The sequence below is a fragment of the Anopheles ziemanni genome, chromosome 2 (genome assembly GCF_943734765.1).
Source record: "Anopheles ziemanni chromosome 2, idAnoZiCoDA_A2_x.2, whole genome shotgun sequence".
NCBI classification, from domain to species: domain Eukaryota; kingdom Metazoa; phylum Arthropoda; class Insecta; order Diptera; family Culicidae; genus Anopheles; species Anopheles ziemanni.
In genome coordinates, this window is record NC_080705.1 from 75,759,310 (window position 1) to 75,783,236 (window position 23,927).

The 23,927-nt window shown below is 44.0% G+C and overlaps 1 protein-coding gene across 2 annotated transcripts in view; it reads right to left on the reverse strand.

Annotated features, from left to right (window-relative positions):
• LOC131282469 (cAMP-dependent protein kinase type I regulatory subunit) overlaps positions 1 to 23,927 on the reverse strand; it is a 36,367-nt gene that overhangs the window by 3,574 nt on the left and 8,866 nt on the right. For both annotated transcript variants that reach the window (XM_058311946.1, XM_058311945.1), the window contains exon 2: positions 974 to 1,333. In XM_058311946.1, the coding sequence (XP_058167929.1) occupies positions 974 to 1,333 (360 nt within the window). The remainder of the gene's footprint in view (positions 1 to 973; positions 1,334 to 23,927) is intronic.

Genomic DNA, 23,927 nt, shown 5'->3' on the forward strand with positions numbered 1-23,927 from the left:
TGACTGCTGCAGGCCATTCCATTGGGTAGGGTCAGTCAGGTTCGCCCTTTTTGTCTGCCCGGTGGTGGGTGAAAAATCACGGATCGTGCACGAGCCGTGGCCATTAAACTAAGGAACCCCCATTTAAATCGGAAACACACCAGTGCATTAAATAGCTCTCCACAGCGTACATCATTTCAAGTTCACTAATGGCGTAAAATATGTTGTGGCCTGTCTCATTTCGTAATCCCACTCCGGCCGTCCGGGATGTTGTGCCAAATTGTTTCCCTTTCCAGTTGGAAGGTAACATAAACATTTCGCCACCAGCAGAGAGGGCATGGGGATGAGAATAAAAGTCTTCCAAATTAATTTGCCACCGCAAACAATTGCCCCACCTTTCGTTCCACCTCACCCAGGGGGGGGCTTTCATTTATGAGATTAAATCCCGATGCACACGCTCATCCACCACCCATGGGGGAGGCGGCGAACAGCGGTGTGGCCATTCAAATTTGCGCGCTTGTTGATGTAATTTATTTCCATACTGTTTATTTGCTAACGCGCCTGTAACGCGAGGTCGGAACGCCAACCCCGTTTAACATTTGGCTAAACGTGAACGCCGCCACAGCTGAGCTGTGGAAATTCCAATGCCCGATGGTTGGGTGTTGTTTTCCCGATCGTGAGTGTTCCTTTCGTCGATCGATCCCGACGAATCCGGGCGAACAACAAGTCGGCACAGAGCAAGCTGGAAAGCGAGCGGCAAACGAGTCGTTGATGTGTGTATTTGTTTGTGTAAATATGAAACAACACATGCACCTCCCCCGCTGGGGATACCCGACGAGTGACTTGGGGCCGCCGGCTTGGAAATGTAAATATTACGCTTTCCCGAGGAAAACATTCACCAGTGCCGCCCGGCAAAGGTGGTTTTTGCAAACCGCACTGCCTCAACCTTCATCGTTTAACCTAAAACCGCCGGGAAAGAACTGTTAGCGCTCACCTCAACCTCGCCAATGTCGATGACGTAGAAGTTGTCCCCCTCGTCGCCCTGCTGGATGATCGGTTCGCCCGGCAGGAAGTTGCAGGGGAACATCGCGTCGAAAATGTCCGACCGCTCGTTCTCGTCCAGGTGCGAAAAGAGGACGTTCTTCGCGATCGCCTTCGAGAGGGCTGCCATCGTCTTGTAGTCCTTCGGTACCACCTTCTTCACGTAGCTGGTCGCGTCCTCCTCGGTGACCGGTTCGGCCGAGATGCCACCGCGGCGCCGCACCGGCGGCACCGTCGTCTGTGGCATGGGGCTCAGGTCATCCAGATCGTCCGGCGTGGCCGCCTGCTTGCTCGCGTCCAGCTTTGCCTGCTCCTGTCCGGGTGAGAAGAAGGGAGAAAAAATGAAAACGGTTCAGCATCTTTACGCCGCAAATATTTCCACCATAAGTAAGCACAAAGTAACTCAATAAGGTCGACAAGACGCCGGATGATGATGGTCGGTTTGTTGGAATGAATGAAATGAAATGAATCCTTTTCAATTTCCACCCCAAACCATACCGCCGCCACTCGTTTGTGCAAATTTATCTTTCACCAGCGACTTATTTATTCCGTTTCAATACCTCTTAACCTACAATTTCTCCCACACTCAACCTACATTACTTCAGTGGCATACTTGAAAAGGTTTGGTTTCAGCACGGACGGAAAGGAAATTTTATTTCCCCCAAGCCTAACCGCAAATTAGACTCGGGGCCATAGCGGAACCAGTGATGCCGGCTGCGAGCCTACCTCCGCCGAGTATCATCATCTCCGGAAGTTGCCTTCTCCGGTGGAGCAAATTGCCTGTATTTATTCATTCTACGTTTTCGATTTAAGGTACGGTGGTGTACGTCAGGGAGCAGCTGTTGGCAACTTTAAGAAGCATAGAGAGGATGTTTGAAAGTGTAGAGACAAAAGAATAAGATTCAATGTGTGTGTGTGTTTTTTTTTTTGTTAAAATTCGTTAACAGCATGCGGTTTGAGTCAGACATAAATTTGCTATTATCTGTAGCTTATGTTTGTAGGAAAAAGTCACATAATTGAAACATGTTTGAAGATAGTATAATTGTTCCTGGAAAAGTGTATTTAAAGTGCAATATTTTAAACACTTTCTCTCATTACTTACAGAAATTTCATAAACAGATTTGTAAGTACAACAAGTTTCATCATTAAAATACAATAGCAACATTAAACATTAAAGTTTGAAATAATTTTTTTAAAATGATGTAAAATTTTATCATATTTGTTCAATTTGTTAGTTTTCTTATATCTTAAATGCTACACAAATTGGTAGACGATTGAAAATTATATTCACGCGGGGAAAACATTTGAATTAAAAATCTAAACAAAAGCACTCCCGAAAGTGTTCAATCTCTAATGGAGCCGCCCAGTACTTCACTGAAGTCAGGACAAATGACAACACGAAAAGCACCACTGATATGGACTGAACGCAAGCCGGAATCGTTTATTCTTTTGTTTATTTAATGTATTGCTTCCAAAAACATCATCAACCGGCAATCGAATACCCGCCTGATGAGATTCTTTTCCTTTCGCCGAAGGGCGAACAGTTTAAAAATATCCGCCAACGCCACTCGCGTTAACCGCACACTATCAAGTAAACATCAAAAGGGGTAAACAATCGGAGCCAAACACGTGAACCGCTCTTATTTACCGTACCATCAGTGTCTCAACACTTCCCATTTGAACTCATTTTTCGTACGTATAAGCGAAGCACTCACTAACCCCGCACGCAGCATTGTGTACATTTTGTTTTATATCCCATAATCCGTCCATTTTTAAACGGGCATCATGTCCCTCCTCTAAAGGTCCTAGGCGCTAGTTCGAACCCTCTCCGTTCGATTCGACGATACTTGTGACGTCAAATCAATTTTTCACGGGAAAGATTTTTCCACTCATCAAAAAACCATAACATTTTCCGTACCCCCCGTTCTTGCCATTCCGCTGCGTCCGTGCGTCAGCGATAATCAAACAAAAAAAAAAGGCTACCAGTTGAACCCGCCAGTGTGGTTCTGGGCAGGCAACGGGAAAATTATCACCCGGTTCACGAAAGGAAAGGGCGCTGGTTGTGTACCAAACCTTGACACGTAACCTTTATCTGCAGGAACGGACGTCGTGTGAGAACGATTTAATGCGGTGAGAAAATGCGGATCCACCGGTTGTGTTTTACTTTTCTCGCCTCGGGGTTTGTCTACCTCTACAAACGTTCCGTTTGATCTGGTGCTCGCGTGACTGAACCTTCTGTCGGGCAAGAAAAATTGTAAGGAAGGCTGCTCGACAATGGTCAAAGTTCTGCGGCATTGGTACGTAGGTTTCCAAATTTAGCTTTTAATTGTTAACGGAAGTTCAAGCGCGCTTATTATTGCCGATAACCCTCAGCAACATAGAAGTTAATTTATGCCTTCCATTAATAAGGCAATTAAGTGAAAAACGATAAAATTTATAAAAAAAAGTATTGCACATCAAACCATATCAAACATAAATTTTAAACAATTTATAACAAAATAAAAAGAAAACCAGTCGCCACAAAGTCCGTAATGTTCCATCTGCCGGAAGTAATGTAAATTGAATGCCGTAGAAGAAACCAAACACGACCAAATAGGCGACCCTTTGTCGGTACACCACACCACATGCTTGCCGTACGATAAGCACAAGAAAGTACAAAGTAGCGGCTCGAGGTTTGTACTGGTTCAGTGGCAGTAAAGTAGCAAAACATCGGTGCAAAGTCAATATTGTCGTTGCTCGTGTTGTAGCAGTACGAGAACCCGGTACCGTTTAACCACCAACTTTAAGGGGAAGGGGAGAGGGGAGTACAAGTTGAAGGCTCCCCGAACGAGAGAGAGCACTTCGTGAGGCAAACGTTTATTTTCACTGACTAGCTGTAACAAAGATGCTTTGAAGAAGGATGAGACGAAGATGGGAAAGATTTTTCTTGTCTGTGTGTGGGAAAAAAAACCTCCATATGGGAAGAACCAAAAATAGTATCGTTGTTTTAAAACAGAACCTAACGGAAGGAGCTTTTTGAGGTAGGAGTAGCGTGGAGTGAAAAATCAAACAAAACAACCTAACCGAAACAAGCAACACATGGGATAACCTTCCTTCCTTTGTGTGAACATTTTTCCACGTGTAATCGATACGTTTTTGCGAAAGAATTTGCTCGACGGCTATTTTTTTTAGCATCGGATTCAAAACAACGAACCATATGGTCCCCGGATCGGCGCGCTAACACCCAGTTCATTCACAATTATAACACCAGCGAGAATCCTTCTGCAAAAATAAATAATTCCCCCTTGTCACGGAAACGGATCCCTGGCCACGCGCACACAACATCCAACAAGGCTGCCGACAGCCAGGGGGGAGGGCCACGCAACATTCTATCTGGATCGCGTTCCGAATGGCACTAATTAACACGTTACATTAGCAACGGGCCGACGTTAATTACTCAAAACTCACCCCGGGAGTGTCGGCAAACGCCACCGCGTTCCCAGTAATGATCTTTGCTTCCTTCCTTCCCGCGCGAAGAATGCATCGGACGGTGGGCGTGATTTGGGGGTGGGCGGGAAAATAAGGAAGCGACGACCTATCGAAGAAGACCACAGGGAACGGCCAAAGCGAGCGACGATCGCATGAGTTATTCAGGGCAGCCGTCAATTATTCATCAGGTTTCCCTTCGGAGGAGCTTTTTTTTCGCCCCTCTTTTGACATCTTACCCCACTCAAGAAATCGGTCGGGTGAAGAATTTTGACTGCCGGAAAACGAGCAACGGTGCGTGGGCAAGTCCTTGGAAAACAGAAAGGACTCGAAGTACGTCCACTTCAACACCGACGAGCTGGATTTTCAGATGGCCTGGAAAACGAATAATCCATTACTAAAACTTGTTGCTAGGAAAATCATGGCACCGCCTTTCCGAATACTAATACCATCGCCAGGAGTGCGTAACCTTTGACACTTCACCCGGGGAAATCGCGTCTGCATAACGAATGAGCAAATTTAGGCAACCGACGTGCAAAGTTCACGCTTTCGAGGAATTTCGAGCGGCCCCAGGCGTAAGCCGAACGATCAGTCAATGGAAATGGCGGCTCCGTTTCTCCGTTTGCCAGCACGTTGAAGCGAGCCGGAACGGCGGGTTCTGACGTCAAAGATCGTGCCTTATTTGGGCATCGGATGTTCCCGTGCCGCTAGGTGCGCTCTAAAACAAACATTTGTAGCCAGTTGCGTTTCTTTTATCACTCACCCGAGGGCAATCAATCATAACTCGCTTTCCATTGGATTAATGCTGGCGAAAAAAAAGACCTAAAGCAAATTGTAGAAGAACACCTCCAGAATTTGGGGTGTGACAGGAGCGTGGGATTGATGTATTAGATTAACAACATCGCACGGATGAATCGCATGCTGAGGGCGTTATCCATCCGTTCTATCAAATAAAGCACATAGTAAAAGGATTAGGTAGAGAAAAGAACCGGGCGGGAGGAACGGCATCATTTAATTAGTGTTCGAAAATATTTAATCTGACATTCCGAGACCCGGCAGTGTAATTGAGTTGTGTTGGATGTTTGAACCTTTTTTCGTTCGTACAGGGCAAAACCGAATGTCGTGAGAAATATTCCAGAAGGGCAAATAAAGTATTGAGTAACAGCGAAACGAAAACGAGAAACACAAACATAAAAATATATCATCTTCGCTTCTTGTTAGTGTTTGGAAATGTTTGAATATATGCCAGAGATCTAAACATATTTTTTACCGTTGCCTTAAATGGAATGGGCTTCAATCTCCGCCTAGACATCGATAGCGCACTTATCTCCTCTAAACCTTTTGACCCACCCACCCCTTATTGCAAGCAAGAAATTAGCAGATGTCACGCGTCTAGAAGAAACACACAAATCATCAAAACACCCTTACCTCCCGCGAAAAGAAAGTTGATCAAACCGAGCGGAGGGGAGTGCAACGAGACGTCGGCTGGTTGGCATGTATACCATATGACACCTTGAGTCGAGTACAACACGTTACGCGGGAATTGGTAAAACAAGGATAGAATACCCATACACACATACAGGACTGGTGGTTAGAAGTCGTACGTGTTACAAGTCTGTGCCATCAAGAAACAAAACAAGGAACGGAAAGACACTTTGCCAAGACGACAGGCTTCGGATCTCGACGACGTCGTCATTCATTACTCAATCACGCCCGCGGTGTATCACATGTCAAAGTTTTGATTCATCGCCCGCGTACATTCGTACAGCCGCGTGGCCTCGTTTGTCTTCCGCGAGTGTTGGTACTCCGGTTGACTCCAGACATGATCTCTTCTAACAAGGCACGAACATTTCTCCACCATCCGGAACGTGTTTGGGAACGCGGAACCGTACAATGGCAACGAGAGTGCAGGCCAATTTTGCAGATAACGGTAAGGCTAAACAAATTTTCTGGCTTCACTTTCCGTTCGTGTAAGGAGTGTAAGGAGAACCGACAACACACAAACGAAGTGTCTCCTTGGGCATGATGGATTACCCAGCATCCGCAGTGTGTGTGTTGCAAATCAATCGAAAGGAACGAGTAAGGTGTAGCGGGAAGGAAGAAAAGACCACGTTGCACTTTATGTGACCTACTTACAGAAGAAAATAAATCAAAATATCTCCTACAATAAATCGTAATCGCTTTTGGATGTGGCGCGTTCTGAAAGCAGCTTTTAGTACAGTATACAGTTTCCAAAAGACATTCTCACAAATGAAGCACTCCTTCTCGACACACGCCTCCAGAGAACGTACTCTACCCTGCTAGTAATGGACGCACCAACATTTGATACAGAGAAACAACATCACATGGCGTTGAAAGAAGACAGCTCATCGGCTCAGTTATGAGCTGCCGGGCACACAGTAACAACAAAGTGGCACAAAAGCAGCTCAGGCCATACTTTCTCCGGCACATCCACGCCGGGGCTTCTCCAACAATCCTTGGTTCCTTGCTGCAGGCCACAAACGAAAGTGATGTTTATTTTTACCTTCCCACCCTCGAATGGTCGACACTAAATGGAATAAATATAAGTTCATTACACGACCGGCGAGTTATTAAAATGTAAGTATAACGGGGCTATATTTAGTACAAGCGCCGGCATGCGTCTTGCCAGCAGGTCGCTTGGCTTGGCAAACGTTGTTTACAGTACGGCGCCAACGGGTGTGGACCGTACGCTGTGTGTCGGCGAAACGATGATCGAAGATGACACCCCAAAGAAAGTGCGTGAAGATTATTAATTCAAACGTACCGCTAACTTACGTTGCCCCCTTTAGCGGGTTAACATTGTCTCATTAATAGGTTAACGTTGGTTCAATGGGAAACAGTTAACGCCTAAAATGAATAAATAAATTCATCATCAACAACGTTGAAATGACGCAAGACCACAAAATTGTGGAACTTACAGGCACTAACATAGCTCAAAATACCCTTTTCGTGTGTTGTCGTTACACTATGCTACCTTAGCTCGTCTTTGTCGCGAAACACAAGAAACCTTGACTTCCTAAGGTTGGAAGGAAGGAAGCTGAGGAAGCCGTCTAAAGTTTCAACTTTCTGATCAAAAACCACAAATACGCTGGCTTTTGGTTGCGGTCACAGACAGCTTTCGTTTCGGCAACCTCACTTTGTTTTGCGTTTGCGGTTATCCTGAAATACTCATTATTTGTAGCGTCTGCGATCATGTTTGTTTAAATACTCATCAGACTTTTTCCGTGTTAAATTGTTACATTTACTGAAATTCATTAAAAATTATGAAAACAGGTTCACAAAACTCTTCGAAAAGTTTCGTTAAGGTTTATTATAAAGTGCTAAAAATAATTTAGCACAATTTTTATCATTCTTAGCCGCAAGCTAATGATTTGATGGTTTTGATAGATTTGAGTGAATATCGTTCTTTTGAAAGTTTACCACACACCAAGCAAGATTGTTTTGTTTTCTGCTTTGGATCTTGCAACAAAATTTCATATTTGAATGTGTGCAAACAGTACTGTTTTCAGAATCTAAATTACCCAGTGTTTTAGGAAAAACAATTGTAAAAATTAGAAAACAGGAATCTCATGTTTTACTTCTACCGTTATTTCGAGGATAGGAATTTAAAGACAATAAGAATTATTATTAAATTCAAAATTAACTGGTGAGAAGATCAAAACCATGAATTCTATGAACCATGATGTAATTAAAAGTCAGGTAATGAGCTTTGATTAGTATAATATTTGCAAATAATTCAGGTATTTCGATATGCAAACACTTGTTAACTATCTGAAAGATACTTTACAAAACATTTGTGTTTTGATAAGTAAAAAATAAACGTAATACATCAACAAACATATTGCACGACATAACGCGTATTGATAATCTTCTAGAATTGACAGATTGTTAACAATGATGTATGACCGTATCATTACACTCTTTGTCAGGTTATGGTTAAACTACTGGATTACATAATACACGCACAAATTGTAGGATATGAGCATAAAAGTAAACGCCATTATCACCACGCTTCCTTTACGATGTCGGGCCGGGCTTCCGGAACAAACTAATTGTAGATAAGTGATTAAACTATTTGTCCGCAGCCATCAACCGATCATCCACGGCCATCGCGCCATAACGCATAAATGGAGATGGTGATGTCCGTTCCACCGACCGAAAAGCGTGGACGAACTATTTTTAGTCCATTTACGTTCAACGGACCAACACGTCCACCACGGTTATGGCGAGGGAATCGAATGAACGTGGAGACGTCGCGTGCCGTCCCGTGCGGGAAAAAGTGCGGGAGACTTGAACCCCGTCGTGGACATTGTGTTACAACGCGCCCAGGGCCCGCACTCGGACCGCAGCGTCGATGCCAGTAAAAAGCATCAAATTATAATGTTAATGGCTTGCCACCCACCCGCTGGCGTCATCGTGACCTGGCGGACCGGTTGAAGCGGTATAAGTCGATTCGTTGCCTGCTCGCTCCAGGTTTGGGGGCGACGACGACGCCGATAGACACAACAGGTTTCTTCCGGCCCTGGGACGACGACTTCACCACGGCGAAGAGGTCCAGTACCAAATTCGGCACACGGGAACGGACTCGCGCCGATCTCGCCAACCCGAGATCAGTTTAATTCCGACTTGATTTATGACTGCCGTTTGCTGCAAAGACGCCCTAATTCCATCCGCCCTGCCGGCAACTAGCTATTTATTTCCACACTGTCGTTAGCTGGCTTTCTTTGCCAAAAGACGAAGTGCAGAAAAGGAGCTACACCAAATGAATAAATAAGACAAAGCTATCCACGGGAGGTGTCCAAAGTTATCGCCTATTCCTGATCAACGGGGTAGAAGTGTGGAGCAATTCATCGGCGGGCGTTGCAGAAGCAGCAATGGAGCCCCGGACGTATAAGGAGCATAATGATCATTAATATAAATCAAATACATTAGGCGTCCGAGTTGAACAATGCTGAAATAATCTTACATCACTTGTTAGGGGCAGTTTACCGGAATGGTTTTTCTCAAGCAGTATGATTTTTATCGAAAACATTATACACATCTCTTACACTGTTCTCATTTACGCAGTAATACTTAATTTTTAGAAAACCTATTTAGAATCAGAAGAGGTAACACGAATAGCCTTATCTGATCTTCAAACGCCCTCGCTCAGCATAGAACAGCAGCATTATCACCATTGTTGACAAGCAACATTGTAGATAAGCGATGTTTGATTAACCTTCCTTATTCCTCGTACTGAAGCTCTCCCGCTAAAGTACACTATCATTCTATGGATGTTTTAACACGATTTGGCATTTTACTCACAACACTCGATGTTATACTCTGCGGTCCATCAGGAGTTGACCTACAGTAAGACAAATAAGGCCTTTCTTAACCTCGGGGAGCAATGTCCATCCCACTTCCTTCTCCCCCTCGAACACCAACACCAATCCCGACCGATGATGGACCGCAATTGAAGTTAATTTATGATCACCGACAAACAAAGTAACGAGTGGGCAAGGACGGACTCAACCCCTTTTTCCAGTAACGCTTGGACATTGCGTTTGGGGTAACATCATTCAATTTAATATACTTGTAAGAAATGTGGAAGTAACTCGCTTCCACTATAGTAACATCGTGCAACTTGCAATTAAACGGTGTTAAATAAAAAGAATTAAAACATTTTCCGTCCTTCCTTCCATCGAGTGCTGGATCATCGACAAAGGCGCCGTCGGTGTCGGTTTATTAATTGACGTTTCATGTTCGGAAAAACGGTTTCTTTACACTTCCCTTTCCCCTCCCCATTACCGGCGGATGTAAACAGTTCGCCGGCAAAGGCCTGGGAGTGACAGCTGTTTGCGCACAGAAGTAACATCTAAATATTATTTCTTCTAAAGCGCAACCACTCCGGCACCGGGCAACAGCTGACCATGTTCGAGGCTCGCCAATTTCGAGATAGGCCGCCTGTTCCTGGGGGTGCAAAGAAAATCCTACTCACGGACAGCTGGCCACCGATGTGCCCACCCATTTGTCCCTGTCCGGATGGGCCCATCATCGTCGCGCAGGACATCGTCCGGCGTAAAATGTTCCAACCGAACCGACGAAAGAATGAGGGGGAAAAAACGATAATTATAACAACAACAACTGGTCGAAACGCAACAAAGCCATAAAAAAATGTGTACGCGAACTAAAAATACACCCCACACACACACACAGTCAAAAACGCACAGAGCGAGCGAGAGAAAATCGCACAATGGAAAGAAAACAAATTTCCCTTCGGCGAAGACGGTTCGATTCGGATTACCATTTTCCATTTCCCCACGTTATGCAACCCGTGGGTCAAAGGAACCAAGGAACGTAACGGTGGTTTATAGCGGGTAAGACTGATGGTCAGAAGATGACAAACATTATTGAATCATTCTTAAAGATGCAATCGATAGGTTCTTCACGAAACGAAAAACCAAACCTCTCACTCCATTCGATCCGATTTCCAAACCCGTCTTCAGCATATGTTCACATTTCATCAACCGTTGTCACCCTCTCGTAAAATAGAAAACCACCCCCTCTTAAAAATACTCCCGGCATTCCCTTCCGTGTAGGTAAGAAGGTGGCGAAAGATTAAAATAATTTCTGTCACCGTGCCAATCACGATCGCGAGAACAGGTTTCGTATGTGCGATCGTCGGGTCGGCGGGATTTCGGTCCATCAATTCCCGGTCCAATCGTGTGGAATTTGTCACATGACTCCGACGGACGAAGCGAGTTGCGAACGCGAGGGAAGATGGTCAAGTAAGAAATCATTCTGTTTACGACACATTTAATCAGCCACAACGGCCTAAATTTCGCCAATCAAACCACGTGCCACCTCCATAACCAGGCGCCTCCATCGTGTTATCGGCGTTATCAAATTATGTTGACGGCGAGCGACGATGGCGCTTCGACGTCACGCCACTCCGGCCGAAACCGGCCTTCCGTTCGAAAAAAAAAGGTTACTTAATCTAATCAACGGCAGGCACCGACGGAGGTGATGGTCCGAACCCGGCGCACGGGACGAAGAACTCGCTAACCTCGCTCATTGTGACGTTGGTGTACGCTCCGAAATGATTCCGTAAGAACTGGCTCGATCGGTTCCAGGGATGATGAGGCGCAGGACTTTCACCGTGGAAAGATGGTGGTTTTCGATATTCCTTATTGCTTTATTTTAAACTCCAGGAATCAACACTTTACACTGATCGCACTATAGAAATATCATTTCTCAAACAACACAGCACCGATGCACAAGAACTGATCGCTACGATCACTTTGCTTTGGACTGTTCTTCCTGCAAACTCAGGCGACACGATGCAACACCGAACCCGATGGACCGTGACGGACGACTGGGAGCTCCAATTTTCCTCCGCTATAATATGTTCCAAGTGTTCCGTGCACTCTCACCGAGTCGAGAAAAGTGAACGTATTTATAGAACGACGGACGGTCGGACGATCATTTCCCGTATGTCCACCGGGCGGAGATTCTCTCGCTGTGGTTGAGAACTTCGCCAAACAGTTTATTTGGCTACGGGAAAATGTTGGCTGCTAAGAAAACGAGAAACCGTAGGAAGTGGAAAAAAAACATTAAAAACCAAACTCCGAGCGCGCTTTGAGGATCGATTTTCTTTGGTCATTCAGTAGGTCAATTACCGCTAAATAAACACAAATAAACACTTCTCCAACGCACGGACACTAATGCCTGATGGAAACGATCGAAATGAGGAAAAATACCGCTTTGCAGAACCGGTGTGAACAAACGTCACACCGGAAAGGCAAAGCAATTTTGGGGGACGATCTTTTCACAACCGTCGTTAGTCTGGAGGAAGGGCGAGAACCCACGAGAGCGAGCTCTGTTTCAGCAGCAGATCGCCATTTGTTGCACACAAATCACTTCGCTTGAGATGGTAAAATGAAACAAGAACATCACGACGGTCCAAAGCAGGTGATCTTCGAAACTTTGCCTTTCTTGCCGAAGGTGTAGAAATGTAGGACAAATTTTATAATCCACCACAGCTCCTATGTCTCCTACATAAATCGTACGGTACCCGGGGGCGAGACGTAACGGCGCGTGTAGGAGGTAACGATTTTTCAATTTTCCACCATTTGCATACGAGAAACAATCGAGCGAGTTAAACCGCACCCCAACCGGCCAGCAAGGAACGTCATCTAACCACTAATTGAATTTACGCCAATTGATGCATTTCCTGTCAAGAAGGGCTGCGGTTTGCTCTTCGCTTCACTCCGGTGGGTTTGTGAGAAGAAGCAGAAGAACTTGTTCCACGACGAACGTAGGAGTATTCCTTCGCAAGCGGTCCACGAACCGTACCCGTTGGTTGGTCTTGCGCGCAAAATGACAAGCCCTCTAGCTCAACAATAACACTCTCGAGGACACGGACTGTTACTTCCGAACCCTTCAAACGTTCGTTGGATCACTACGCGAGTCGTACTCAAAGTTCGCACGCGTCAGAGCTCCGTCCAAGATACGCGCCAATCTACGACTGAGCCAGCGTTCGGCTTGCGCCAGATGCCACCGACATTGCGCTTCAAGAGTGTGTCGCTGTTGCCGTCGGCTAGCACCAACACCATGCCGAGCGGCCACTAACGACCATAACAACGTTACGTTTCGCCGTAACCACCCGGCAGCTAATCCTCCGACGACGCCTGCGACTAATTCCATCAAGCTAGTAACTTTCGTCCGTCCATCGGTGACCATGTGTGTGTGTGTGTATCTGTGTACGTGTACGGGCCTCTTTCGTGCAACTTCGGTCGGTTTTGTGTTGTGTAGTGCTCTCAAGAAGTAACATCTTGAGCGGGGACGGTCCGCGTGCCTCGAGTGTCTCGAAATCTTATCCCGAGCCGGGTCCCCGGGTTTGTGGTAGTGTTGGTACCTCGGCGATGGGAGGCGGTTGAAATGGAAGTTGTTTACAACTTGCGTGCTCCCCGTTCCATTGCTCGAGGCGCACAGGGTCCGAGAGGATGATAAGTGATGGGGACAGTTCCGCGAATGGCTGAGAAATTGGATGTGAAATTTAATTTTCACTCACTTATTGATTTGAAGCAGGAGCACGAGCTTAAAAAGTCCAAAAAATAAATAAGTAATGTGTAAAAGAAATTTCCTTTATCAAAACCTTCAATAATTTACGTGTAGGAACAAATGTATTCCTTAATTTTTTATAAGTTTACAGGAGAAGTTTCTTTATATACTATAAATGTTTTTGTACTGGTTTTAAATTTAATTGATAAAAAAATAACAGCTTGAAAATAGGGTTTCAAAAGCTCAATTATATTAGAGAAAAAGGGTAATACAAATAACTTTCATTCGATTTGAGGTTGAGAGATGCTAACTTTTTCTTAAAAAGGTAATGTTTTTAGCAGAGAGAAAACTGGTTTTGCATTTTATTTTTAATTTGTGAATACATTTACGACCCGAATAAATTAAAATCCCTCATTATGTAACTCCACTGTGAAACGAAACCATTCATGAAAACCGTCTCTACCTTATCACCTTCAGTCCGACTGTATATTTGAACACACTCCATTCCACGCAGCAGAACAGTAAAAACAGAGTACGAATACGGACGTCACTCGTAGGTGACCTATATTTATGGAATTGACCCACGCCAAATTAGTTAATCTGTCAGTCGGCTGGCGACGGACGGGCACCATAACCGTAGCGCGACCCATTAATGCAAGCGTCCACCTCGAGTCGAACCGGAACAAATTTATAGCTCTCCCCGACGGACACTTACCACCGGTACCGGGTTTTCGGGATGCAAACGGTTGGAACGAGGCAAACCGTGATGCATTTAGTTCGTAGAAGGTGGGTGTGGTGTCTTCTTGTCAGTATGCCAGCTACATTTAACTTTACGACCATAAAATGATAATGGACCGCACAGCTTTGTGAATCTTCGAGAAACAAGTTAATACATTAGCAATTTTTTTTCTCTGATGAATAGCATTGAATAGGTCAGAGAAGTTGATTAAATGTGGTCCGAAAAGCAATGTATTTATGATTAAATTCTACCCCAACGGCGACAGCTGTCGGGAAAATAAAGCGATATCAAAATGGGACAATATTTAGACGCTATCTGACGCCACTGTGTGGTTTGAAAGGAAGATGAAAACAAAACGTTACAGTATGTAGTTTGGATCGTACAAAAAAAATCACCCACCCACTAAGGATTCGATGGAAATACAATCATCATCTGTGGTAAAGCTAAGCCGAAAACAGCTTGGCGGAAAAACAAGGCACGAAATGAAGATCAAAAATATAATCCCAATACAAGAGGGGAAAAAAACCTGCCTCAGGCCCTTGAGACGACACGCGACACCAAGGAGCGACCTCGAGAGGGGCGGCAAACAACGACCGAACAGGCGAAACGGCGCCAACCGGATGGAGCACGGAGAGTTATCCTTATGAATTCATTCCATCCGTTTCTTCAGCACCATTTCCGTTGCCATTGTCGGAGCTCTCAGGGCACCGTTTGTGGGCTTTCTTTTGCTGATGCGTTGAGCGCGCGGCGACTCCGGCACGAAAGGATATCCGGCATGCGTTGAAAACTCGTGATAACGATGGTGGACCATTCGGGGTGGGGGTGGACTGGAAAGCGTCGAAGGAAGTTGCGATAATGATGATAGCCGGAAATGTGTCGCTCCGGAAATGGGCCGGAAAGAAGAGTCTCGAGCGGGCCCTAACACCGTCTGGCTGGAAGGCAATGCTACGATTGATGATGTCTTCCGGGAAAGAAAACATAAATCCCACCGCCCAGTGTTGGGAGCCGAGCGAAAAATTAATCAAACCGAAATGGATGATCGATTTCGACCGACGGAGAAAAAATGAAACCCTGAAGCTCCGTTGTTGATTGCGTTTCTGGCTGTCAATCATGTTTCGGGGTGAAGAAAGGAAATGGAAAGCAAACGAGCTTTAAATGGCTGTCCGCTGTTGCATGTAGACGGATGAAAAAAATCCTTGGCCAAGTCATTACCGGTCCTTACACAATTGCAGATAAGTAGTATAATATCTCCGACAGACACTCCGACATCGTAAATCGTACATCGTACTCATCGCACATCAAGACTTACCTGTAAAGAAGCACAAAGAAATAGAAAATATTAGAAACAAAATATTGCTTCATGAAAACAAATCAATATTTGTAAATATTCGAAAATAATCTCAAATGAGCTAAAAAAAAAAATAAAATCAACGATTACGATTAAACGACATGGTTTTCAAACAAAAAGACATTTCCATTCTCCATGAGGAACAAGAGCGTTTAAAAACAGACAATTGGAAAAAAAAATCTCATCCATTACTCACCAACGGCAAGGTCAACATGGTTGGTTTTGTGGTGGGCTGGGTTTTTTTTAATGTTATTTCAATACTGCGCACTATTTTCAACGATGCACCACAAACCAGACCCGAGTTTTTCACCGCCCGTTGGATGGACACGCTTCAAAAAGCCGACTGGAATTCGATCTATTTTTCTGACTGAACTTTAGCGATTGTTCCACAAGCCGGTGTTTATGCGCTTCCATTCACACCATCACCGTCATCCAGCCCGATGCGATTCCAATTAGTGGAAACATTGTCGATTGATTTTATTTTTATAGCACTGCATAACGGAGAACGGTTGAAATGGAAGAAATAAACGGTTGAAATGGAAGAAAATTTTTTTTGGCTTTGCCCAGAGAAATATTGCAGTTTGCAAAAACAATCAATTTTAAGTACAAACTCCCACGAACAAAATACACTACCAACCAAACCGACAAGCGAGCGAGAGAGAGAAAGTGCTTCGGGCAGGGATTGGTAAAATTAATTTGCATTCATTTATCATCGTACACCCGCGCGCGGTCAGTCGGGCAGGAAAACCCCCCCACAGCATTGCTGATTAATATTTCGCTCGGTGCGCATTCGGCCCGCAGGGGGAAGTAATCAGAGACAACAAGGAGGGAAAATTCAAAGGTAAAGGTCGAAACAAACGTCGAAAAAATAGAAAACGACCGAGCGCTTACCGGATGGCGTGATAAGTGGCTCGCGAGGGATTCGAAAGAAAGCAATTTAGCTAAGAGGAAAAAATTCAATTTCACAGCCGGCCGAAGTGCATCGCGAGGATCATCACTGTGAGTTACTCACGCCCTTACCCTAACCCAAGTGTCACAGTGTTTTACGATCAAGAACTCAATTATTCGCCGCTCAACACGATTACACGTAGAAAGATAATTTGTGCGGTGTCTTTAGGGGGAGCAAATAGATTGAGATTACTTGCAACATCCAGACACGTCAGATGGATTTGTCTTTCTCCACAGCGGAGGATCGGGAAAGAAAATTCAACTGAAATTAATCGCCAGATTTTGAGAAGATTGCTGAGGATGGAATTATTCTCAGAAGAGAGCTCATCTAACGGCAATGCAAGCTGGCGCCAGTTAAATTGTACTGTACTGGTGAAGGATTGTTTCGATCAATCAACCCAACTCTTACTTTCTTCGCTAAAACAAATGGCAAAAGCAAGCGAAGAGATGTACAGTATTAGAAAAAAAGATAAGAGAATAAATTAATTCTTTACATACATTAAATAAAATGCAACGTAAGTGGAAATAGATAGAATGAAAATTAAAGCAACAATAAATTTTAATAAAAAAACCAAACATTAGCAAAAGTTCAAAAACAGAGAAGACCAGCTCGTAACAACAAAAAAGCAGTCAGAGAAACGTTCACCACGATCAAATCGATATGAATATAAAACATTACTACATGTTTCCTCAATGTACCAATGTAAGAAAAGTGTTATTTTGCAAACCAACCTAAAACAACTACATTCATAAAATTTCTGAGAAACTATTTGCAGGGTTTAAATTTGTCAATTAAATTAAACCTCAATCGGTTTCGTTTGTTTTCGCAAGTTTGACTCTCCAACGCTCTCGAGGAAAGCCAATGCTGAGTGCACTTGAAACGAGCTTCAGTTTAGAGATTCAGTAAAGCAGAAGCTGACAAAAAGGAAAAGAAACCCAAGTTGGGTATGATTGCTGCACAATGGCAACACACTGGTGGTGGGAAACAGCATGGTGTGGAAATCGATTTTCTCAGTTTGATCCCATTAAAGTGAGCCCTACTTTTCTTCCACCACTTTCCTTCATCAATACATACACACACACGCGCAAGCATATATAGTAGCAGCTTGTTGTGCGTACAATATCATGCTTCATGCTGCTGTTACATCAACGGATGCATGGGTTGGATGCAAAGCTTGATGCATTCGCGAACACAGCACTCTACCACCACATCTGCTCCGGAAGGACACAGACGGCTTCGACCATGGGGCAGAACGGGGTCAGGACGGGGCTTATCCTGTCAGTGCCAGCTGTTCCACGTTTGCCATCCTGCTTCGCCCACCCTCGCGCCCCGTCAGCTGTTGTGACGGTCATGGGAAGTGAAAAACGTTGCGAATTAAAAAACTGTGACACTGGGCCACAAATAGGATGGCATGTGGAAGGGTGAAGGGAAGCGAGAATCAGCAAGCCGCTATAAAACACACTGACACGATTATGCACTTTCGATGCGAAGTGAAAAGGGGTTGCAGGAAGGTTTGTAAAGGCAAACGGAAGAAGTTTGCTTTGTCGAAGGATACTTCTCTCCATGCTCAACGGAATGCTCGAGAATGCGAACAGAATTTGCAACGATTCCGCTGGCAGCACCAGCAAGGAAGATTGCCAAGATGGCGATGATGAGCCATCTTAGCAGGCACTCGAGCGCCATCGATATACTGGCTTTAAAAAATGCACACACACACACACACACACACACACACACACATACACACTCTCAAGTAACCTCCTTCAGCTGATGACGGAAGGATGTCTTGTGCCATTAAAACACACAAGAAAATGAAACAAGATCCCCCGCCACTGCAAACACGTTAGTAAACAGTTCCACTTCAACGCATAGGACCTTCGAGGGAAAGTGCATCGATAACGTCTTTTTGAAAGAGGTTGCACTATGAAAGGGATTTATTTTACCACATGCATAGTTTGGAGATTATACTTAAACAACCAAACCTAAACGAAAAACTTTGCCGTATATTTGCTGGAAGATGGAAGAGGAGCAATGTAGAAGAAATATAATTAATAATATTTCAACAGATAAACCTGTTTTATTCGCTTCTTAACTATTTCCAACAAGTTGTGCATGCAAATGGAAAACATTGTTCCACTTTTCCTACGAAAGCACAGTTAATTAGTTTGTGCGAGACAAGCAAGAAATGAAGGAACAAAACGAGAGGTAAAACCATTTAACGAAGAAATTTTAACGAAGGAAAACGATGAGAAAATCTGCGTTTGAAGTTCCCTCCCAAGTTTTAATTAATTCAAACTTGCAAAGACTTCATTAGTCATTTCTCTAAATGGGGAACAATTTTACCAACTGTAGTGTTTTAACCATCAAAAGCAAGTATGAAATGGCTAAGACTTATCAACCTTGGAAACAAAATAATATCAAAATTTTTAAATTTTTTAACTTTCGCTCTTGACCTGCAATGCCATTTGCCACCTCGAGTCGGGCAGCAGCAAGCTTATTTCCCAAGCTATTTTGCTCGTCAAGCTCAAGTTCACGACCTACGTTTTCCACTATCCACAAATTTTAAATATTATTCCACTTCTATGATTATTATTACAATTCATTTCGTCTGCAAACGAAAAAAAAAATCTAGGATCGTGCAAATCCACAAAAGAAACCGCAAAAATATCCAACGCAAACGAGAGCAAAATTATGGCGCCACATTTTACATTGTTTTTGTCTAAAAAAAACGGTGCGGTGGTACATACTTTGAACCGACAAAAAAGATAACCCATCTCCATGAGCCACCTAGACTTTTCCCAATATTCTCAAAGGCATCCAGCAACGAAACGTGTTGGCGAGCAGAATCGAATGGAAAGCGACAGAAATGCCGACTGCCGATGTTGGCCAGACAGAAGCCTCGCGATGTAAACCAAACCGGTCGTTACATTAGCATAAAAATCGAGCTGTTCCATTCTGGTTTTTCTCAGTCGATTTGGGTTAGTAGTTCCCGTGGCCTAGTGGTGTTGGTTGTCATAATTCGTACCATTGCTCATATCGCTTTTCCGCCATTTTCAACGCAACTTTCGAAATGTTTGAAAGTATTGCCACAACCCACACCATGGAAGGGCAAATATGCAACAATAAAAATCCAGCCTGTTATGCTTTTCGTATATCTTATGGATTATGTTTTCTACAAACATAAATCGAACCATCCGTTTTTCTGCATTTCCCAAACGCTTAAGAAAGAGGTAGCTCAGCTCGGTGGTATGATTCTAAAAGGCGTGGCCGTAATCCGACCAAACGTCCCAATTAAGCTGTGACAAATAATCCATTTTATTGTTTATTGCCTTAAGGTTTCTCAGCTGAAAAGACAACGGGATCCAATAAACGGGACAAAGGTATTAGGATGAAATCATCACATCGACAAACAGCCATATGGAAATCGTGCGTAAACTGTCATCTTTCCCTATATTGCCATCTTTTAGTGATTCAAAGGATAAAAACTAAACTAAAATGTTCTTTAAAAGATATTGACTCAAATGTCACCATTTTCCAGAAGTATTTAAGACACAACCGAGCAATAATAAATTGAACAATTATATCATATTACCACACACAAATACATAAAGACATGTGGGAAAAGCACCTAATGTGGTGGTGGTTCGGACAAAGAGAAAAGAAATGATAGATACTAGTGGATGTGGATAACGTTCCATCGAGAATACAATCGATTGGAATAATAAACCGTCAATTGTAAGCATTATAATAATTCTGAATATGAATCTGCCATATGGAATATAGGTGTACGTGATCATTTCATTTACGATACCGCACACCTGTCTGAATTTCTCGAAAAGTCTTCAATTATTTTCTTCTTTCTCGAACGGTAATGTAATCTACATTTTCTAGATTGCATTTGTTAGCTTGTAGTAAAAAACCCCTTATTTATACACGCATACATACACATACTGTTGCATGCAGGAGAAAGTTTTATCCAATCTTTGCCGGTAGTAACTTCACGAGCAACCAGGCGCCTCCATTGGAAAACAATCTGGCCTTGTCAACCTCAAGTTTCTTCGGGGTAGAAAGTTACTTTGAAAACTATCATTTCCGACCGGTTCGTTGCTCGTCATTGCTGTAAACGACAGTTCCTTTCTATTTACTTAGCGAGTAAGTATATTTTTTGTTAAATGAAAGATGTGCGAAAGAAAGCATTAATGTTTTTCGTCTAAGTTAATAAGACCCCAACATATCAAAGAAAACTTTGCTAAATTTAAAAGAAAATGAGTTCACTCAACAAAAACCTGTCGTGGGTATTCTTCCGGGAATAGGAAATAAACCTTGTTCGTACGACAGACCTGTCAATGGAGTCAATAAATCACGATTGCGCGTGAAATACATTCACTTCAAACCAAACCATCGACGCAAAAGGATGAGGTTCTTCAGTTGACTACTTCAAGAGGCTACTTTTACTTTAGTTCACTTCTGCTTTCATCTTTTCGGGGAAAATTATATCTCTCAGTGGCGCAGAAAATAGCGAACACATTATGCGTTAGTTCATCTCAGGTTACGCGAAACATTCCAAGAATTCCACCGTATGAGATACGCCACTGAAAGCAAAGAAAAGCTAAACGACAGACAATGAGTACGGGAATGCTCTGAAAGGAATTCATGGAAAGCGAAACGGCAACATACGATACAAAGTCATTTCTTCATTATTCGTTCATTGCCAGGAATGGAATAGTAGCTTATACTAGTTATTTTTAAGAATATCTACAAAGTCATTAGTTTTTCTACTTTGGTAAAACATCCAAAATCGTATTTAATTGAATTTCATTTGCTCACTCTCAAGAAACCTTTGCGATCAAACTTTGCTTTCTATGAGAAGCGAAACATGAAAGATGAACCTACGGGGGAAAGTACAATGAATTAGAAATTTAATCGTCCACCAATTAGTTAACCTCAAGCGTTGATACCCTAAAGGAAAGCCTCATTAGCACGGGGTTGGCCACCGATGGGATTACTCTCCTGGGTGTCTCCTCACCTCTCCTCTCCTCTCCTGTGCCAACAAAAGTCAAACACCACCACCAGCAGACCCCGCGTCCGGAACGTGGCATGATTAGATAATCAATAATTGCCATAATGAAGCAATTTATCAAAGTCTATTAAGTCGTCAACCGAAAAAGGCACACCCGTACCAAATGCCGAAAAGTTGAGGCAACAAACACGAACCGGGGCTCGCATCGGACCGCGTGAAATTGGCATGCGTTGCTTTATATGCTTTCATTACCCAGCGTTTGTGCAAAGTTTTCCCTGCATTCATTATTAGTCTAGCCATATGGGATTGGGTTTTAAAAGTTAAAAGGGGACCAGTCAGGGCGCCGAATAACATCGAAAACAAAACAGTAGCACATTCCGTGCGTCAAAACTCCAATTGTCATAAATTAATACCCGGCCAGCGAAAAATGCTCGGAAAACGCCCTCGCTACAGGTATTAATGGGGTGGCTTTTATTTCGGTCAACCCACCGAAAGGATGTTTGTGGCCGCGTGCCTGATTTACTTTCGTGGCGACACACTAAGTCCCGACCAGAAGAGAGAACTCACCCATTCCAGCTCCTCAGTCCTCGTTCTACACTCGATTCCCAACATTTCCGAGGATCGCTAGGGTTGGTTCATAAAAGGAATGATTTATTACAACCAGAAACCATAACGTCACGATAAGCCGTTCTGTGGCAATGACGAAAATTTTGGCTGGAAGGCATCAATTACCCGCATCAGTGACGGAGTACAAAATATCCCGTTGTGGTGCGCGGTGGAAAGGACGGGAAAAATAGGGGGCAACCGGATAGTGCGTCATTGCGGCGCGTTCATTGGCACCCAAAAATGGAATTCTATTTTTCCGACTACAAATCCACCACATAAAGACATTCAATCGTCGGTCCTGCTTGGATGGAAAATCGGTCCTGAAGCCACGCCACAAACGAACGAAGCCGACGAAAGAAAACAGCTGTGCGTTCAAATCACGCCACAAAACGCGTTCGAAGTGTGAGCAATCGATCGAAGTTTTTGGTCGCTGTTTTCCGTTGATCGCCTGTCCGGATGCGACGGCTCAGACGCTGGCCAAGAAAGTAGCACATTTACCGCATCCATTCTTGGTCGTACCATTCTTCATTCGAAACATTCAGACCAAACCATTTTCTTTTCTTAGGAAAACTGCCTACCAAATGAGGGTCACCGCTGCAGTCGAAGAAAATAAAGTTAACGCAGGAACACGAGTCCTCAAAGATAATAATGCGAGAGCCCGTCCTTAGCGGAAGCCGCTATTTATTACAAAACTTTTCTCCACTGCACACCACATTCAAAGGCCTACAAAGTTTTTAAATCAATTTCAGTGAGATAAGATTTCATATTTTCTTGGAAGCGAAGCACTTTTCAAACTTGAAAATAACCTCTGAATACTTCGTTTCGAGTGTGTCCAGTATAATACAACGGTTCATCAGAATGGATTTTTTATGCTCTTCAGGATTCAACGTTCTGGTTTACATTTTCCTTGACTTCTTGCCCCAAACCGAAGGAAAATCTATAGTAGCGAAGCACTTTCTCTCTGGAACGTCCCGTCGATTAGATAACAAAAAGGCCGACACCGTGAAGCGTAATCCGGAACGGCACATGGAAGTATTCCAACCCGACTGAAACGGCAAATCACGCACGCACGCACGCACGTCCTATTTTACCGACAGGCCGAAGCGAATAGAACGGTCTTGAGTAAGGAAAAGCGTCACACATTTGGAAAACAACGACGACGACTACGAGGCGCACCCTCCGGTTCCACGGCTCAGACGCGCCAAATTTACAAATTACGATAAATGAGCACGACAACACACTATACCCCGTTCCGTGTGGCCGGAAAATTCGTCCCGATCGGAACGCCGTGCACAGAGGAGCGTCACTTGAGAACTGAATCGGCCGCAAACCGTCGCTCGACGGCACCGATGGCTCGGTTGCCGTCGCGGGAAAGGCGGGAAAAGCTTAGGCTGGTAGAGAACTTCTGAAAGCTGGAGAGGAGAATTTTCCCACCGTCAAGCAAAAGAGGAACGCAACAGTCGCCAAGTGGGGAAGGAGTGGACAGAAAGACGATTGATCTTTGCAAAGGCGACCACAAAGCGCCACAAAGCGAGAGAAAAAGCGAAAGAAGAGAGTGAGAGAGAAAGCAGCCCGTGTTTGTGAGAAAACCCTTGGGTGATTGGGGAAAGGCATCAATAGGTCTACCAGCACCAAGGTATATTAATTTCATCGTCCGGCCGCTAAATGAAAGAAAAACATTACCAACGAAAACACACCCTCCGTAACCGAAACGGTC